General features: G+C 47.6%; 1 protein-coding gene across 1 annotated transcript; it reads right to left on the bottom strand.

Annotated features, from left to right (window-relative positions):
- Nucleotides 1-3,145: 3,145 nt before the first annotated feature.
- SALL4 (spalt like transcription factor 4) lies at nt 3,146-17,086 on the bottom strand. Its single transcript, XM_076352343.1, has 4 exons — nt 17,014-17,086; nt 6,090-8,624; nt 5,159-5,466; nt 3,146-4,097 (listed from the first exon to the last, which is right to left on the bottom strand). Exons 1-4 carry the CDS (start codon nt 17,081-17,083, stop codon nt 3,675-3,677), a joined length of 3,336 nt encoding a protein of 1,111 aa, XP_076208458.1. The 5' UTR covers nt 17,084-17,086; the 3' UTR covers nt 3,146-3,674.
- Nucleotides 17,087-19,580: the final 2,494 nt, after the last annotated feature.

Below are 19,580 nucleotides of genomic sequence, written 5' to 3'. Positions count from 1 at the left end.
AAAGCCTTGCAGTGTCACTGTGCCAGGTCACATAGTTTCATTTTCACTGCTGTCCGCCCGGCCAAGGCAGGCCCTAGCTGCATCTACCCGATTCCCTCAAGCAACCCTATGCTGCAGAAGATTGTACAACTATTTGCCAAAACCTCTTGTTGTCCTGGTTTTCCAGCAGTTTCCCAACGTTTTATTCCTAGACCAGAGCTCATGCTTTAATAAACTCCTCCTCCCTCCTCATCTCCCCTTAATTTCCAACCTGTTGACCAATACAGTTAAAGAAGGCAGAGGTCTAAATACATAATTACATTTTTATATATGGTCATAAAAAGGCAGTCAGAGCCCCACAGCTTGGCACTTTTTGAGGTGAAGCTGTAATGTGAGCTCAGCCCTCATGAGACAGGCTCAGAGTCTACATTTGAGAGAGAGAGACCCCAAACCTCAGGAGCTGTTTGGATGAGGAGACAGCAACAGATACTACCAAGGTGCAAAGCCCTGGGACAGCAGGTTTTGTCGGCTTCCTGCTAGCAAAACTGCTCGTTTCCTCCTGCTGCTGACATTTTGATGGCATCATGATACCACTTGGTATCGAGCTATCAGTAGAGAGCAGGCTTGTTATCACAGGTTCTTTTGAAGCCAGGCCAATTTTGCACAATACCCACAGTTGGCCCATGCTGGAGAGCAGATTTCACGGTTAGGGCAGGTCTTTAGGTGTGATCCACCTCCCCTGTAAATCCAACACCTCCTCTTTCACACCATATTGCTCCTAGTGCTGCTGCAGTTAGTCCCACACAGGCAGCATGTCCCGCATGGGGCGCCCAGCACCACCAGTGTAAGGAACCAGCCAGAAATCTAGCCCAAAGTTTGAAGGGACAGAGCAGCAGCTCTGGCAGCAAGCCCATCCAGGCACCCAGAGCAACACTGTTCTCAAAGCAGGTTATAAACTCAGTGGTTGAGAACAGCATCCACACTAGCATGAGTGTACAGTTTATTTTTACTTATCACCACTGAGAGACCTCTTGCTATACTCATCCATTGTGGTTCAGATTACAATCCCTTGGTTTCCCTGAGCAGAGAAGGGTCATGTCATCTTCTTACACCAAATATTTTGCTTCCTGGAACTATAATGCTGCTTTTAAACAACTGCATGCTCTGTGTAGACTAGGTAAGTGTTGCATGCTTTCTACCTTCCCACATATCCACCATGTGTTGTTACCTTTCCTTCTGCTCCTATGTTTATTTTACCCACCTTCCTGGACCACCTCACACCTGGTCCTGCCCCCCCCCCCCCCACCCCGCTTCTTTTTTCATTCCTCCAGAGCGTGTGGTAGAGGCTAGAGAACAAGTATTTCCTTTCTTTTTTTTTTTTTTTCCACTCCCAAGTATGAGCCTCATGCAAGGGGCACCATGATCGGGCAGCACCAATGCTGGAAGGGTGCACCTTAAGGGTACACTGGTTCTGCACCATTTTCCTCCACTGTTACCTCCAAAGTGCAAAATACTTTTGCTAGTTCAGGCTGCGAGTATCAGAATCTCAACGCTTTTCCATTGTATCAGGGCTGTTTTCAGAACTCTGTTTTCCTTTGCTCTTTAGGGGAAGTTATTTATCATTTTTCTATACAGCCAGCATCTTCAGGCACTGGCAATTTCGTAACTTAGTATTCCTTTCCCTTTCTAGGGCGATCACAGTACAGGAATTACTGCACATACTACTGCCATTCTATTTTAGTGTGGAAATCAACATCCCTGGCAAGTACCAATCCCTACATCAAACCCCAACCATTCCCATCTAGAGACGACTCCGCTGCTACCTAGTTTCTGTTGTTTTAAGTAACAAACTAAAGCATAACCCTAGATGATGGATTTAAAGAGTCGCTGGAGTGAGACAGCATGCAGCCTATTGAACTTGCTCTTCAGGAGACAAATGCTTTGTCAGAAAAATTTAAGCACTAAGTGTGAAAAAGCCATCCCAAAATTTATTCTCAAAATGTCAACAGAAACGCATCAGTAGATACTCAAAACTACAGAGTTCTTAAAAGTCATACATTCACAATGCAGAAACTTGACAATTGGGATGCCTTTTGCATGGTCTATGTAACAATATCCATTTTACAGTGTAAACAGGTACTGGTATGTTCTTACTTACAAGTCCAGCAGGAAAGGCACAACTCGGCATACAGAGATCATAAGCAAGAATCAGGTGCAACAACATTACACAAACTTTTGGTAATCCGCATTTTTGGGGCCTTCCACAATGGAGACCGGACTTGAAGATTTCCTGCAGTCAACAACTCTGCTTCTTTCCATCGTTCAGTCCTTCCATACCAAATGCTCACTTTCCAGTCTGGTTTAGATCCCATTACACATACAGTTCCAGCAGACATTAGAGGAATAGTGAAAGGTCAGTCCAGTACGTCTTCAGGTACTTCCACTAATACATCAGGTTTTGGTTTCAGATAGTGCATGGAAGCATCTGCTTGAATCTCAGTTCATTACAGTGGTCATTAATAGAAAAATAGACACTACAACTACAAAAGGAAAAAATGAGGTAGATAACTTAGAATCCAGATGACTATCCCAGCAACCTTCATACAATACACATGGATCATTAATTACCATTTTGGTAGAATGCAAGTTCACAGACCACCAAGAAACTTAATGACCAGAGCAGGAATGCCATCCAAAAACCCACAAAACATTTAACCTAAGCATGAATACTTCATATTTAAATACAGGTTTACACAGACTGATCTTCTAAATTACCCAAATGAAGAAAAAAAAAAAAAAGTCTCTTGCTAAGGAAACCAGTTCCCATGCCTAATTGCAACAGTCACCCGAGATTCCTTGCAGAGCTTTTAGACCTGACTTCCCAAGGCAAGTCTTCCCTTTCAAGAGAGGAAAAAAAAAAAAAAAGTATATACATACCCACCCATGCTTGTTTGGGGCTCTCGGTATTGAAATAAAACATTAGGAAAAACTGCACATCTTTGGAAGTAGGTGTTTTGGCACTATACTTGAAGGACTGTCCTAGTAGTAGTATTAAATAAGCAGCAGTCAACAATACAGAGAATTAATTCCTTAGGAGCAGTGATTAAAGAAAAACAGCAACTTCCTTTTCATAGAACTTTTGAGGCAAAAAAGGAATTAAAAAAAATTTTTGTAGTTTTTATAGCCATTATAGTAAAAAGTACATTCAGAAACCACACAGAGCCAAAAATCCAAACAGAAAAACTATTTCTAAGAGGGTGGCAGACATTCTAGGATATTTACCCGCATTAATAGTTTTCATTTCTCATCAGTAAATAGAAGCTTTTCCATCAACAGTAGGTTGTTTCCACTCTATTCAAAACCCCCAAGTATTTCACTCTAAACAAAGAGGTAAATATTCTAACCTTTGGAATTTCAAGTTGTAGAAACTTCTGTAAGGCTGTACACATTAAAGTCACACGTAAGAACTACTTTGCAAGACCCGCATCTTTCCAAATAGAAGGAAATCCTATTCTTTATTATTTACTATTTGCAAAGCAATATCATGATTGTACTCTGGGCAACTCTTACAAAGACAACCATAAAATCATTTGCACGTCAATAGGAAAATAGGAGGCTGAAGTGGAATCTCTTAAAAATATATGTTTGTGTATATATATATTTGTTCTTTCTGTACGCCAACTTCACTAGAGTTTTTAACTAACAGCAATTTTGTTCTCCTCCATGAAGTGAGGGAACTGGTGTTTTGGCACATTGTCTGCAGCAGCACCACCGGCCTTCTCCGTATCAGAACCAGTCCCAGACTGGGTCCCATCTATTTTGGAGACCGTAGCAGTATTTATTGCCGAACCACCCCCAATGGTGACTGGAAGGGTAGGTAAGCCACCGCTCTGGATCACTGAGATCTCGTTAGTCTTCATTGCTATGCCATTGCTGAGTACCGCTGCATACTGATTCCATACCGTGGGGTCAATGCTCACTGAAGGAGGCATTATATCCTTTGGAAACATTTCAGATACCTTCTTGGGATCATTCCCCAGCAGAGCCATGGGGTTATCAATCGAAAGCCTTCTTCCCCGCCTGGCAGAGTTATTCCACATGTGAGTTCCTACATGGACCTTCCAGAGGGGACAAAAGTAAAGAGAATCGTTAATACTGCAGTTCTGTTACGGTATACCCAAGTTCTACTTTGCTTACAGCCAAGTTGCTCAAAAGAAGTCATGTATGCTCCATCTGCATTCAGGTAAGGATTTAAACTGGCTAGTTCTTGTCTTCGTTCTCTTCCTGGCATGTGTATGATAGTCATTCTACTGCCTGACATCACCACGGGTCTCTAAAGTTTACTGCTGAAGTGCTTACTGTAAGTGGTGTTGGCAAAGATGTCCCTCTCCCCCCCAAAAAATAAAAGCCACATTATTTGCTGTGAACAGACTATATTGAAAAAAAATACTAGTTAATGCAAAAAAACCTCACCAACGGATTTGGAAGAGAGGTTACACCTATGCTAAAATCTTCCACACCACAAACATACTGCTAGTGCTTCCAGCAAGTGACTGGTCACAAACTGCAGAGTATTTTCCCTCCCCATCAGCATTTATGCAAGAGGACTGAAGAGCTTGAAGAGGTTCTCATGGGAAGTGAGAAGCCTCTGTGTGAGTGAGGGAGCTGTGAGTCCCTTACAGGGCAAATGGATTAATCTGACAATAAGGACAGACTTGCAGCACTTCTTCGGCAAGTGCTTAGATACAATCCCCAAGTACTTTGTGCCACCTCAGGATTATCCTCTCAGTTTTATCCCTCCTCATCCTGCATGGTGTTTCAAGCAGTGCAGTGTAATGCATGTATTCTGTAGGCATCATTTTTTAGCATTCAGTCTATGAAACGTTTATGTCTTGACACATCCAAATGAAAAGAAAACGATCTGCTTAGTAAGGGCTAAGCCTTCCCTACCATCCAAACAGGAAAGTCAAGGACAGTAGCAAAGACTTCTGCGAGTGATCTCAGTACACTGCTTAGCAAGTTGTGTGAAGAAACTCAGGAAAGAGAGACAAAAGTCAAAGATAACCTTTTGAGGAACTAAAAGTTGTCCCCAAAGGCAGAATGAATATTAGCAATAGCCTTTCCCTCGCTGGTATGACTTTCCCCAACAAAGGGGATCACAACATAAGAGCCGACTTACCTTCAGGTTTCCTTTTGTTGTAAAGGCTCTCCCACAGATGGTGCAGGCAAATGGCTTTTCACCAGTATGGGTCCGTTCATGAATCTGAAGGGCACTGGCAGAGGAGAAGTTCTTCCCACATGTAGTGCAGATGTGCTGTTTGGCAGGACGGCAGAATTTCGGTCGTGGCACAAGGAGAGGGGCAACACCAGGGGAGAGAGCTGGTGGGCCAATGAAATGGCTAGTGCTAATGGGACGCTCACTGGGCATCTCCATTTTTATGAGGGCTGGTGGGGCTCTAACAAAAGCAGCTGGAATACTACTTCGACCTGGAAAGAAAGCAAAGATAACGTTTATCCCAACCTCCTTCTGCTTCCAAGCTTAAATCTGGCTAAGATACCAGAGGCCTTGCATGTGCCTGAAGAGCCTGCCTGAAAAGCCCTCCAAAGACACATGGTAGGGCTGCTATTACGCTCGCTAGGTTGCTCTGGAAGAAATCAGTTCATCCCTATTTTTGGAGTTAGAAAGTCTCACTTTCAGGTCAAATTTAGATCAACATTAGCCTCAATGCTAAAGAGCTCGAAAACCCCACAGAAGATTCCAGAGTTTTAATGTCACATTCTTGGGTTAAGCAGTTTTCCACAAAACACAAACATGTATCTTTAGAGAGCTATAGGGAGGTATCAGGTGAGCCCATGAAAGATAGTAAGTGCACAGCCTCTATTTATTTTAAGGACCTCTGTGCTACCCCTTGCAGGAGATGACAGCACTTAATTCTTTGAATTTTGAGACTGAGTCAGGAAAACTTTACAGGGCATATGTCCCTATCCTGATAAAGAAGGAAGAGGGGAAAGCTGAGGAGGTTTTGATTCCTGTTGGTCCTTTTTAAGCTGGATTTCCTCCAGTCCTACTACCCTACCCCAAGTTATTGCCAGCATTTCCTATTACTCACCATATTCTCCATTTGCAAAGTGTAACCCAGGTTCTTCTTTAATGACCTTTCGACCAATATTGCCGTAAGTTAAATCCAAAGCACCGACGACCCCTTCCATTTCTGCAGAGGTGTTCTCAGGACCCTCCGATTTATTTCCTGTGCCTGTATCTTCTTGATTGTTGAAGCTAGGTGACTTTGACCTTACGCTCTCAGCTTGGCTGTTGGCTGGGGACAGAGCCTGGAGCGATGCAGACTCAGAGGCAGCAGGACTCCTGCCATTCTGATAATCTGGATCTCCTGCCACAGAAGACGAATCATTTGTCATGCCATCACTTTCTGCTGAGCCATTGTCACTAGACTTCAAGCTGCTTTGCCGCTGCAAGTTCAAAGCAGAGTTGACTATCTTCATTTGATTCTCCAGTGCTGCGATACCAGAGAAGGTGGCTGCCGTGGCTGGCGATTCTGATTGTGCATCATACGGAGTAGGAGGTTTTGAAGAACTCCTAGGGCCATCCTGAGAGTCCAGGTCTTCTTCCATCTCTATGCTTTCCACAGTCTCGTCTGGGCGACTGATGTCTCCGTTCTTCTCAGCCACAGTAGGATCCACATCAGTATTGTCACAGGCGTTTTCCGGCATTGGTGTATTCGGTATTTGTCCCCCCATATGCATGCGGATATGCTGCTGCAACACAACTGCATTTGTAAACTTCTTCTGGCAAATAGGACACGAATGTTGCATCTTCAAAGGAGTATTGGCCCGGTGGACACCATAATGAGTTTTAAGATTCCCTTTAGTGGAGAAGGCACGGCCACAGATTTTACACTTGAATGGCCTCTCTCCAGTGTGAGTACGATAATGCATTTTGAGTGAACTCTGGCAGCTCAGCACTCTGTGACAGATCAGGCACTCGTTGGGGTCAGCAGTGGATTTGTCGATATTTTCAACCAGTTGCTGAAGCTTTGATGTTTCTGAGCCTTGCTCGTTTGACCCACTTACGTGGAAGATGCTCACACTGCAGGTAGCTTGTGGTGAACTCAAGCTCTGCTCTGTTCCTGATTCATGACCAACCGCCCCTGATGAGGAAGAGCCACCCTCACTTTCTGGAGAAGGCCTTGACTGCAGGTCACTTGAGAATGTACTGGGCAGAGACTCCTTAATGCCTGCTAGGTTGGAGGCGATCTGAGGTGCACTGGTGGCCGCAGAGGTAGGCAGAGTTGTTAGGAGAGGTTTGCTATCCACAATTAGGTTGGACTCATCCAGTGGCACAGACATCCCATACGGGATTCCAGTGCTAGTGGGAACATTGTCCAGGTGCTCAGGAACCGGGTAAGGATTCATCTTTATGTGGGGGTATTTGTCTTTGTGACGCTGAAAATGCACTTTAAGGTTTCCTTTGGTTGTAAAGCGGTTACCACAAATGTTACACTTGTAGGGTCTTTCACCGGTGTGGGAACGGAGGTGAATCTGCAGGGCACTGTCATTGCCGAAGACCTTGCCGCAGAATTTACACTTGTGTTTGAAGAATGGCTCTTCTGCATTCGGCTTGCTTTCAGACACGCTAATGTTGGGAGGTTTTCCCTTCCCCTTCTTTGAGGAATCTATTACAGAAGAAACGGCCGAAAGTGGATTTTGGAAGATGACAGAGTTGGAGGACTGAGGTAGCAAAGGATTCGGGAACCGAGAAATGGAGCCAGGGAGGCTTCTGCTTGCCTCTGGCTTCAAGGGGAAGGAGGAGGAAAGCCCAGCAGCCAGCGAGCTGGCGGCTGCAACGCCAGTGTTAGAATGAGGTAGTTTTCCTTGCTTCAAGGATTCCAGTGATAGGCTCTGGCTTCCAGCTTTTTGTCCGATTAAAGCAACAGCAGCCGACAGCTGCTGAGACATGTGAGCGCCCAGAGCTTTTAGTGGATCAGTAGCAGCTGCTATAGAAGGATGCAGGGCATGGGGAGCCATCATGGCAATCTGAATGCGAATCTGCTCCGTCAGCTGAATTTGCTGGAGTTGCTGCTGCTGCAAACACACGAGCTGCTCCAGGATCATGGGGATAGCATTAAAACTGGCTGCTGAGGAAGAGATGGCATCGGAGGTCCGCTGGTTCACAGCCACTTTAGTGCCACGTATCGTCTGCAAAGTCACATTAGTGTTTGGTACTTTGGATTTTGGTAGATAGCTTAGCCCAGTAGCCGCAGGCGTGACGGGGGGTTCTATTTTCAGGTACATTCCTCCTACTGATTCAGCATCCATTTTTCCTTCTCTCTTTTCCATAGAACCAGTGCAGCCCTTTGCCTGAATGTCCTTGCGTGTCCTGCTATCCATTCGATCACTTGGAAAGCTCCCTAGAGAAGCTTCAGAGAAGCTTTCAGGGGGTACTGTTCCCTCACTGTCGTTCATGATTAGAACAGGTGGATTTTTAGTGCAATTTTTCTTATGCTCAAGGAATTCAGAGAGATCAAAGAATTCTGCACAGCATTTCTCACAGATTTTAGTTTCCTCCGTGCGGCACCTTTTGGAACTCATTTCACCATCTCCGTCACCTGGGACGTCTTGTGGACTCCCTTAAAATAAAAAAAAGTCACATTATTAATAGCTAGATTTAGACTGAGTATTTCCTGTTCTTAAGATCACCAACTTCACCTGAATTGCAAGTTAAAGATACAAGACACCGGAATCAAGTTTGCAGATGGATCTGAAGTCCTGCTCTTTGTTTTGCTGCTAAGTCATTTGCAGCCCCAAAGAAATCTGCATGTCAGTTCTGTTTTCAATAAAAACAACAATATAAAAGGAATCTCACAAGGCTCAATGGAAAGAGGTTTATCGCAAATCCCTTTTATATAGGTAAAAAGGGAACAGTGCAGCAAGGCAGCTAGCACCTGCAAAACAGCTTAAAAGGAACACGACCCAAGGAAGACAGAGAAAGCATTGTAATGCTGAGCAAAACATCACATAAGCTTATTTTGTGTTTGTACTTCAGTTTATAATTCTTTGTTAAGCATCTCTCAGAAATTCACATAAGATTGTTAGCATGGGAACGTCAGAGCAGTTCTTAATTGTAAACTGATCTATTAAACGACTTTCACTCCACCATTATGGAAGTAATTACTACCGAAGAGGGCTGACAAAAGCAAAAGTAAGTCCAGTATTAGCTTTTAAATACTTCAAAAGCACACTCACATAAAAAACAACCTCTAAAAAGCCACAGTAGTAAAGAAAAGATGATTAACTTACAGAACCCCACACGTAGGTATGAGCCTACACTGATCCTGATGATTATTAGAGAGCGATGCAACAAGTCCTGCTTGCAAAACATACGAAGTTGTTTCAGACCCGCTCAGGACAGGGTGTTTAGCTGCATCCGCAAATCACCCACTTTTAGGGAGGGGGAGGGAAAGTGAAGCTGGTCTGCAAGTCCACTCCTACCCTTCCTCCACCACTGCCCCACAGATTAGACTGAACATAATTTGCACACAGACAAAAAAAAAATTCAGGGAAATATCAGAACGGGAAGAGAGGTTGAGAGAAATTCTAAATCAAAACAGGATGTTTTTGCTCAGTCTAGCAATCCTTCAAACAACAAACTCAAACCCAGCTCGAGGTGGGTGAGCACATGGGGCACAGGAGGCAGGAATATTCAGGAGGTAAAACTTGAGGCTCATGCAGCTGAGGGGGAAGCGGGAAGGACTGCAGATGTATTACAGCCCCCATCAGGTGAAATGTCCTGTAACTCACATTAATTGGTCCAATTTTGATGGGTGCCAAGGGTGCAGTAACCAAGTACCTCGCCCCCCCACACCCAGCAGGGCACACTGCAGACCTCAACCACAACTGAGAATTTGTATTATGAGATCTCTTCTATTCAGAAGACTCTTCTCAGAATCCAGCAATTCATCTCGGGGCTCCTCCGGTTCCACGTTACTAGCCCACACCATTTTACAAGGGGAACCGAAGACTCTGCAAGCACAGGAGCTATTTGCGGCTTTCATTTTAAAGGTGTAACTGAACCACACATCTGATACATGTGTATATCCTGTACATGGCAGGGTGGAGGGGAAGCATGTCCAAGCAACAACTCGAGCACGTTGACTTACTGTTTTGGGGTAGCGTAAAAGCTCTGTAAGGGAAGATATTGCAAACCTTGACATTTGTTGGGTTAACAAGGGTATTACATGTATATTCAACATATCAAACTTCAACTGTTTAATGTTGAATGATGGCAAGCGTATGTAAAAGGTTTTTTTAAAAAAACCCAAACAAACAGCTTGATCAATTAAAAAATGCAAGTATCAGAGGCCTGTTATGCTATGGTCTGCAAAGCAGTAAATCCAAATCTTTATGTATGCGATTCTGTTAATCACGTACACTTCAGGGTCACAAGTTCTTGAACAGGGAGGAAAGGTATTTTCAGCACAGCTATGATCAAAACTGGTTGGATCCCTCATATCTAAACAGGGAGAATTAAACACTTTTCCTCCCCCCTCCTTCAGCCCAAACAACTTCCACAAGTGAAGGAAACAAGAGTAAAAGCATAGTTCTACCATACATTTCCCACCCCAAATATCATTAAATTGATGCCTCTAAAGTTGGTTTAACTCTATGGAAAAATATACAGCGAAATCTAGTCTGCAGACAAGTACAAGTAGTACATGATTCAGAACTTGGTCAATAAATAGGGTCAACTGAGGCCAAGAATGGATTTTTTTAAGCTCATCTTTGCAAGAGTCTGAGCAGATACAATGGGAAAGAAAGCACTGGTGTTGAAAAAAGACAAGAAGCTTCCATAACTACTCTGTACACTGACTCGAGAGGTCTTGACTACTTTCCTAACTATTTCCATCCATCCAACAGGTATTTCACAGAATAGGCTGAAACATCAAAACTTCTTTTCCAAATCCTTCAGCGTTTAGGGCTTTAACAGTCCAGTCCCCCAGGCCCAACAATACAGTTTCCCCGTGTTGCAAAATAACCGTAGGTTTTACTTTAGAAGGCACAAAGCTCTTCCTTCCACAGTGTCTCCTCCATGAGCACATGCATTTCACGCTGCAGTTTACACCTCCGCAGTGGCCATGCAAAATGTTTCAAGTGGAATAGAAATGTCCGCATGAAAGACTGTTGCCCACCCCCAAGGAGATATTCCAGGATAACTACGTCTAGACAAGTCCTTAAACTTTAACTGCTTCAAAGCATCTGATCATTTATCTCCCTTCCATTGATAGTTCCTTCAATTTTTTTTCCCCCATTGATAAGACCACGCTAAATTCAAAGCCTCCTTTTCCAAACTGCAGCACAGCCTATGCTCCTACATTTCACAATTCTGAGGAGTTCCAGAGGGAACTCTTCTGGTCCTAAGCACCAGTTGCCACCTCAGAGAAAGAAACTCCAGTAAATCGAAGGCACCTGTGTTCAGCGGCAGCAGCAGGCAGGTTAGCAGCCATGCCCCTGTCCCCTGCTCTCGCTGCCACTGTCACACAGTTTAGTTTCCAGTTCCCCTGTCTGACAGTAAGGCACTAGCTCAGGACTCCAAATAAATTCAATTCCCAGCTTGTACCGACTTGCTGCATGACAAGTAGGGAAGAGTTATGCCTTATTTTCCCTTCCACCTTAGAAAAAGTGAGTATAATAGCTTCCCCTATCTCAAAAAGCGTGTTTTTAAGATACAGTCAGTAGAAGCACTACGCTTGGTTATTGCGTAGTAGCTGGAATAACAAAGGAGCAATTTACTGTTACTGAAAACCCAACAGCTTTTCTGAAACTCTTCATCTTGATTTCTAGCTACATCCTCTCCCCAGCCTCGAAGGAGCACCAAGTGCCTGCAATCAGAGCACCTCATTTACCCAAACCCCCGGGCTGCCTGCCCTGCCCTGCCCTCCCCCCCGGAGCAGTTATCACTGACATGAACTCAAAGGTCTAAAAACGTGGGTTTTCTCCGCAAGGAAGCCTCCCTGTGCAGCCAGCTCTGTCCACATACTGTACGAGGATTTACCGAGGAGCAGAGAGCCACAACAATTGCTTGTGCACTTCGCTTAACCCTCTCCAAAGGCTTCCCAGGGATAGGACTTCTACTGTTTTTTTTATCTCCCCACCCCCGAATTTCAGGAATGTTATCTCTCAGCATCTAGTTATCCAATAAGTTAGAAGAATGCAGTAAACCCAGCAGGGGGGGTAGATTGAATCACTGGCAAATGGATGGAAAAAATCCACTATTGTGTAGGACAAGGCGGTCATCGACAAGGAAGCCTGATAAAATCCACACAGCTCGATTTTTTTTTTTTTTTTTTTTTTTAAGGGAACCAGTAAGAGAGTGAAATAAGTATTGTCTGGTTTGATGTGATTTCAAAAAGGGTGCTGCGGGTCTACCACTCATCTGAGCAATTAGTGGCTTTTCCCCCCCCCCCAACTGTGGTAAAATTATATTTCACTTGAATTGGGAGGAAATGGTCAGAGCTCAAGCTTCCCCCCCCTTCCCCCTCCCCCCCCCCCCCAAGAGCTTAATACCTTTGGTGAGCTTACTTTTTCCACAGACTATACTTGATCAACTATTTTTACTTTAACATTAACATAATCATGGACTTCCCCAGTTAAAATTAACTCATGCAGGATTAGCAAGTATCCACTCCAGTCCTAGATGTAAAAACTTCTGCCACCAGTTCCCTGTTGCTCTTGGGCATCGTGCTTCCCTGATTTTTTTTTCCCTGTTCCCAGCTGAAAAGCTAGGACCTCCAAGAACTTTAAACTGTCCAAAATTTCCCTTCTTCACTCACTATAAAACACCATTTAAAGCATTTTCTTTAACTGTAACTATGACAAAAATCACTTTCTTGAGTAAGCCAAATACGTGACTGCTTACTTACAGAAATATTCCAAAGGCCTTGATGTTTTCTACACTGAATTTACCAGCGCCATTTTTCTACCCAAGAATGAGCCAGAAACGTGTTACACCTAACAATTAGGATTTCACGTGCTTTCAGGTTCTCTCTCAAGGCTTTAATTTTTTTATTATCTACCTACTGATTCACCCTTTTGATTATCCACCTATTAAAGAGAAATATTCGGCCAAGGACAGAATCAACCATTGTGCAAAAACGTTCTGAGGAGCAAAAAAAAAAAAAGTGTTAAAACACGCAGGAAAAGTTACGCTCAGAGGCACCGGCTTCAAACGGAGGACACGGCCCCCGCTCCCCGCACCATCCGCCTCCTGAAGTCGTTTCAAAGGGCTTCAAAAAAAACCCCCGAGTTCGAGGATGCCGTGAGAAACCCCTTTATAAAATGTCTGCGAGGTTACCTGCCGAGGCGCGCAGCCGGAGCCTTCAGCAGCACGCGTCCCGGCGCCGGCCAGCGCGGGGCCGGTCGGTGGAGGGCACTCACGCCCTGCGCTGCCCGCCCCGGCCCCGGGGCTCTGCCCGGCCCGTGCGGGGAACCGGCCGCCCCCGGGCGGTGCTGCCAGGCGGGGCCACCCCCGGGAGCACGGCCGGGGCTGGCCCCGCTCAGGCTCCCCCCCCCTCACCCCCCCCCCCCCCCCAAGCATCCACCTGAGCCCCAACAGCAACCCAGACGTTACCTATAATGACTTTTTTTTTTTTTTTTTAAGCGATTCCCCAACCTGGTTCAAGAAATAACAACAAAAAAAAGCAGAGCTTCCCCCCAGAAGCAGCAGCAGAGGCCACCCGCCCTCTACCCTACCTGCTCGGCGGCGGTGCCTCCGCGGCGGCCGGTCCTCCCACCGGCGCGGCCCGCAGCTGTAAAGGCGGCGGCCCCGGACCACACTTAACACTAGTACAGTGTTTAAGACCGAGCTAAACGGCACAAACCCCGCTGCCAAGGTCAATTGCATGAGAGTCCTAATTGTAAGCCTGACATCAACTTACCACCCACAGCAAGCAGGAGGAGGCAAAGGTTAGAGCAGCAGCTCTGTCAAAACGTCACATGCCGCCGAGCCCAGCAAAAGGGCTTCATCACTACAACCAATATAATGTTTCACTTACGTAAAAGGAAAAACAAGCCGGGCATCGCCCCCCCACCCCACCCCCCACCGGCTCCCAGGCACCCTCTCACCCTTCACACCGCTGCAACACCCCGGCTGCGCAGCCCGTGGCACGGCCGGGGTGATGCTACCCCGCCCCGCCGCTGCCGGCCGGCCTCCCCCGCCGACGGGAGGCTCGGGCAACCTAAAATCAAAAGTAAATAAAGAAAACCACCACAAAACTTGGCTTTCCTCGCTAAACACCCCCCCCCCCCCCCCTTCAGTAGAGCTCAAAGCACGAACCGGGGGATTTAAATAAAGGAAATCTCCAATTTTACCTTGAGAAAAAGTTGCAGTTTGATACTGTATTTTTAAGAATGAATCAAATTTTTAATGGCAGCAATGCAGCACAATGGGCATTTTCAACCCCTTTGTGAAAATGCTAATTTTCAGTATGTAGTATTATCCTCCAGTGACCACCTGCTGATTTTTTGACCTGTTAATTGATCACCAGGTTAGCAGAACCGTTTCTTAACACGCCGCATTGTTCACAGAGGTGGGTCCCAAATCGCTTTGCAAAAAAAGGAACACTTGCAAAAGAGGAGATAAGGGCTCGATTTTATTATTACAATTATGTATGTACCCGACAACGTCCAGCCAAATCCCTGCGGTATTTCGACTTTGTTACGCAGCTTCATCACTTGTTATTTACGGGCACACCTGGAGCGGGGAATATCAAGACTATTTTGGAGATTGCGGGCGGCAAGAGGCATCGGAGTCGCCGCCGCGATTTTTTTTTTTTTTTATTTCTCTGAAAGCAGAAGCGAAGATGACGCGGGACGCGGCTTCGGTGCGGGGACCCCGCCGCTGCCCCCGGGCCGCCGCGGAGGGTCCCGGCGGGGCGCAGCCGCGGGGCGGCGCGCGGCAGCACCGGCCCCCCCCCCCCCCCCCCCCCCCGCTCCGGCCACCGCCAGAGCCCACGACCCACAAAAGACGGCCCCGGCCGAAGCGGCAGGAGAAACCCCCCCCCGACACCCGGCGGGGCGAGACCTTCGCCGGGTTCCCCCCGGCCTGTGCAACCGCTGCCCCGGCTCCCGGAGGGATTTTCATCCAGGGTTTTGTTGTTAAAAGAGGAGGCGGGGGGGGGGGAAGCCACAACAACAACAACAAAAAAAGCAGCTGCCCATTGCCCCGGAGAGCACGGTGTGTAGCGATCCTCCCCTCCCTGCACACCTCCCCCGCCCCAAGCAGGCCGCATCAGGAGTTATTAACCCTTTTGTTTCAGCGCAGACCCGGAGGTGGCTTTCCAGCAGTGGGCAGAGATTTACATGTGGAAACATCACCTCCATCCCCCAACCTAACCATATGCACAAAGGAAAACAGTCATGCATTAAACATGGGATTTATTGCCTTCTGGCCAGCTTGCTGTTTCTTAAGTCACCATTAACCGGACCCAACAATTGCACATTTCGACTCAAAAAAGCGGGGGGGGGGGAGGGAGGAAAAAAAAAAATTAAAGAGCCCGAACCTCCTGCGGGCTGGGAATTAGCAGCTCCTGTAGCGTGCAGTGGTATTGATCAGTTCTAGGGATGGAAAAACCCCACACAAAACCAGTCCCTTAGGAAGGCAGAGAACCCAAAGAAAGTTCTTGGGAGACACACAGAAGCGTTTGGGCACAACGACCACAACAACCGCAGCCCAGGTCAGCCCACTGCCAGCCTCCCCTTCCCCACCCGGGACGTGCCTTCCCCGCTTCACTCTCGCTTCGGAGCGGGACGGGCGCCGCGGGAGCTTCCCCAGCTCCGCGGCACCAAGGGCGTCAATCGCGGGGGGAAAAGCCCGTGCCGGAGCCCAGGGAGCCGCCAGGCCCCCCCCCCCCCCCCCGCAGCCCGGCTGCGGGCAGCCCCTGCGGGAAGATGCTGCTCCGTCGAGGAAAGCCGGGCACGGTCCGGCAGCCCCGACCCTTCCCCGCGCTCCCGTGGGGGACACCGGCAAGCGAGTGCCCCCTCCACCCCTTTCCCTGCACGCCCACCCCCACCGAGAGCTCAGAGCTAATTTGAGCACAAATTTATACTTTCCTCTTCCCTTAGGAAGGCAAAGGGCTGCGAGCTCCCCGAAAAGGAGGGACAGCGATTTGCGATAGCGAAACCCCCCACACCGCCCAAATACAAAGCGCTCACGCACACCCCACATTAGCTCACCGGAGTTATTTTAGGAAGTCGGAAATCAAAGATGGCTGGAGGTCAAGCTACAAAAGGTCCAGGGCGATTGTGATCTCCAACAAAAATAGTCCGAGCGCTTTTTTTTTTTTTTTTTTTTTTTTTAGCCCCACAAAAATCCTCATCTAACTACCGAGAAAGTGTTAAGTAGAGACCGGGGAAACCAAACTCGAGCCATTTCCTACCCCTGAGAAGATTGTTCGCAATTCCTTCCTCTTCCCCCCCGCCTCCTCGTCCCCCCCCCCCAATCCCCTCCGCCTTAGGGAGGCTTTGGGGTTCACCTCCCATGAGGCTGCACCCCGAGGGCAGCGGCAGCGGGGCCGGCGCAGCCCCACGCGGGGGCCGGCGCAGGCTCCGCGGGACCGGGGGGGGGGGTGGTGGTGGTGGTGCGGGGCACAGGGGGGCGACCAGCCCGGCAGGGCGAGGGACCCCTCCGGTAGCACCGCGCTCCGCGCAGGGCCGCGCCGCGGAGCAGCCCAAAGCCGAGCCGCCCCCCCCCCCTCCCCCCCCGGGAAATACCGAGGGGCCGGTGCTCCGCTCAGCCCCGCGGAACAACACCGCGCTGGGGCTCCGCGGGGGCGCGGGGATTTAAATGCCCCAAAAAGCCCGCGGGGAGCTGGGGGTCGGGTTCCCGGCAGAGCCCGTGGGGGGAAAAGAGCGGGGGGCGAAGCACGAGGGTGGAAAAAGCCCCCCGGCAAGCGCCCCTCGCCGCCCCGGCCGCCTCCTCCGCGCACCGGGAAAGTTGGGACCCGCCGCGGCTCCGCGCCTTACCACTTGCAGCATCTGGGGGCTGCTCCTCGGAGTTGATGTGCTGGGGCTTCGCCTGCTTCCGTCGCGACATGGTGCACCAGCATCGGGAGCAAAATAGTAGCAATTATTTTCCTCTTCACAACAAATTCCTAGAGTTGGGAAATTACCCCCATTGGGCGGAATGCGCATGTCAGAGTAATTATGATTATCAATAATGCATTGCGATTTATCATGGGTCCCTGACAGCTGATTGGCCTGAGTCCAAGGGCTCACAGATTATTCAAATAAGGTCCATTGATCAGGGCGCTGCGGGGCACGCTGGGCGATGTAGTCCCTGCCCGGCCCGGCCCGCCCGTGCGGGCGACAAAGGCGTGCGCCCCGCCGGGGGCCGGGGCCGCCCCCGGGCAGCGGTGGGGGGGGGGGGGGCAGGATCCAGCTTGGAGAGTAAACAAACAAGCCGGCGGCCCGACTTTCCAGGCTGGCGAGGGACAATACCTTTGTTATCTCACCTGCGCTTTTTATATTGTGCTTTAAAGAGTCGTCCTCGTCCCGTCCCCCCCCCCCCCCCAAAGCAAGCAGAAGCCCGGGACAATGCTAATTCTTCCCTTTGTCGTTAGATAAGGTGGAAAAGGAAAGAGCACTGATTGTCCGAATGGACGAGCCCGGGGTCTCCTGGTGTTGTAGGCAAGTTAAGGGGCTTTAAAAGCGGATCCAGACGGCGCGTAATTATGCTTGGCGTTGCTTCATTTGTTGAAAGACTTCTTTTAAGTCTCGCTTTCTGGGAAGCCGACAGAATTGAGCCAATTGTATTTTTAACAGCAAATAAAAACGTTAGACATGTAAAAGGTTCACGTGAAAAACTTGCAGCAAGTGAAAAAGCAACACTTTGAAAGTGTTTTCCTGTACTAAGTTGGCTGTGTAAGTGCACAGCGGACTCATTTTCATTTTTACTCCCCTCTTCTGCTGTCGGGTTCCACGTGAAAATGCACCGCGTTTAAATCCTCCCCCACAAGCCCCAGCTGGGTGGCCCCTGGCGTTTGGTGGCACGCTGGGGGTAGAGCCCATGTGGCGAGATGTGATTGCAGGACCCAGCTCAGCTGAGGCTCGGATTTACTTCGCTGTAAAGCCCCCGAGTGTTATAGAGCAGAGTCACCTCTACCCCTCCGGTCCCCACTGAAGCCAGCTGGACCTTGCGTAAGCAAAAATGTGAGGATCCTTGAATATATGGAGATGTGGATTGCAAAATCTTTGTGGGAGACATGATTTCTTTTTGTTTTCATGTAGAACGCCCACTCCCTCCCCCCCCATCTATCTATGAAAAATGAAATGGATTGTCCAAAAGAGATGGGGGAGAGAGACTGATGTGATGAAGAGATGATTCTGTTGATTTGGAGGAGAAGGGCACTGGGTAAGGGTTCAGGCGATTCAGGTTCAGGCGAAGTCGGACTCAATACGCACTTGCCATTGCATTCATCAGCAAGCAATTTCTCAGGGTCCGTGCCTCAGTTTCCCACTCGTGAACTGAGGATGACATTTCCCCAGCTGTAAAGCCGTTGTGAGGATAAACATCCATCTGAGATTATGTGGGATTCAGAAGGGTGATGTAGAGTGGAAAACCCAAATCTTACTAGACAGCAGGAAGGTGGAGGGAGGAAGCAATGGTACCTAACGAGGCCACACAGTTGGCACAGAACATTGCACAACACCACAGCCTCACATTACCCGTTGCTTTACTGGCATTTTTACCTTGCAAAAACCCTGGGGTTTGTACAACATTTATTATATTCTAAAGTTTGTGCCTGCGCATACAGTCACGCCAAGTGTCCACGGTACTGCTCAGGATTATGTCTCTTTTTTTTTTTTGTGATGCTTGAGAAGGTGGGAGCTGTAGTTTGCATGGGACAGCCGTGAAAAGATCTTAACATTGTAGACCAAGGTAAACAGCGCATCATGATCTAATTAGTTATATATCCTCTTGGGGTTTTCTTTTGTTTTTATAGTGTCTCGTAAGGAGTTTTATTTAGCTAAGGATAATATAAACAGAAAAAATCTTGCAGAGCAGAAGGTATCACCCTCCTCCTTGGACAATTATTGAACATGGAGGTCAGGGGACAAATTTTGGTTTTTAGGCCACTTTTCTCACCCTTTCCTCTGCAAGCAAATAATGGTTTTACAAACCCCTACTCATGATGTACTTTAATGGACATGTTACATCAAGAGAAACTCAGTATTTACTAACATAAAATAGAAGAGATCAACGGGTATTTAAAATCACTCTGACCATTTTTATCTGGTGATTACTCCACCCCCATGTTGCCCAAAGAGCTTCTATATACTTGTTTGTTTAACCAGCATTTTGAAATGCTCTTTGTTTCCAAAGTGTGTCCTAAGGAAATAGACTGTTAAACAAGATTGATACCAATTGATCCAGAGATGTAAATTAGTGACGAATTTTCTCCTTTTACACTTGATATGCTCAGTATAACCAACAGATTTTCATTTGTTACACATAATGCTACCAACCCACACCAGTGAATTTATTAAACACGCTGTTTTATGTATCAAGCTGAGAGATAGACAGCCCTGTA

Source organism: Aptenodytes patagonicus, chromosome 14 (genome assembly GCF_965638725.1).
Source record: "Aptenodytes patagonicus chromosome 14, bAptPat1.pri.cur, whole genome shotgun sequence".
In the NCBI taxonomy this organism is placed as follows: Eukaryota; Metazoa; Chordata; class Aves; order Sphenisciformes; family Spheniscidae; genus Aptenodytes; species Aptenodytes patagonicus.
The sequence above is the reverse complement of the archived record's forward strand: the minus strand, read 5'-3'. Positions and strand labels throughout refer to the sequence as shown.

What these genes read in the sequence shown, in the direction of transcription:
- SALL4 (XM_076352343.1), bottom strand. Translation starts at nt 17,083, where the DNA reads ATGTCGCGACGGAAGCAGGCGAAGCCCCAGCACATCAACTCCGAGGAG. An exon ending in CTTTGCAAATGGAGAATATG is followed by an intron (nt 5,467 to 6,089) that starts GTGAGTAATAGG and finishes CTTTCTTTCCAG; the next exon opens with GTCGAAGTAGTATTCCAGCT. An exon ending in CAACAAAAGGAAACCTGAAG is followed by an intron (nt 4,098 to 5,158) that starts GTAAGTCGGCTC and finishes CCCCTCTGGAAG; the next exon opens with GTCCATGTAGGAACTCACAT.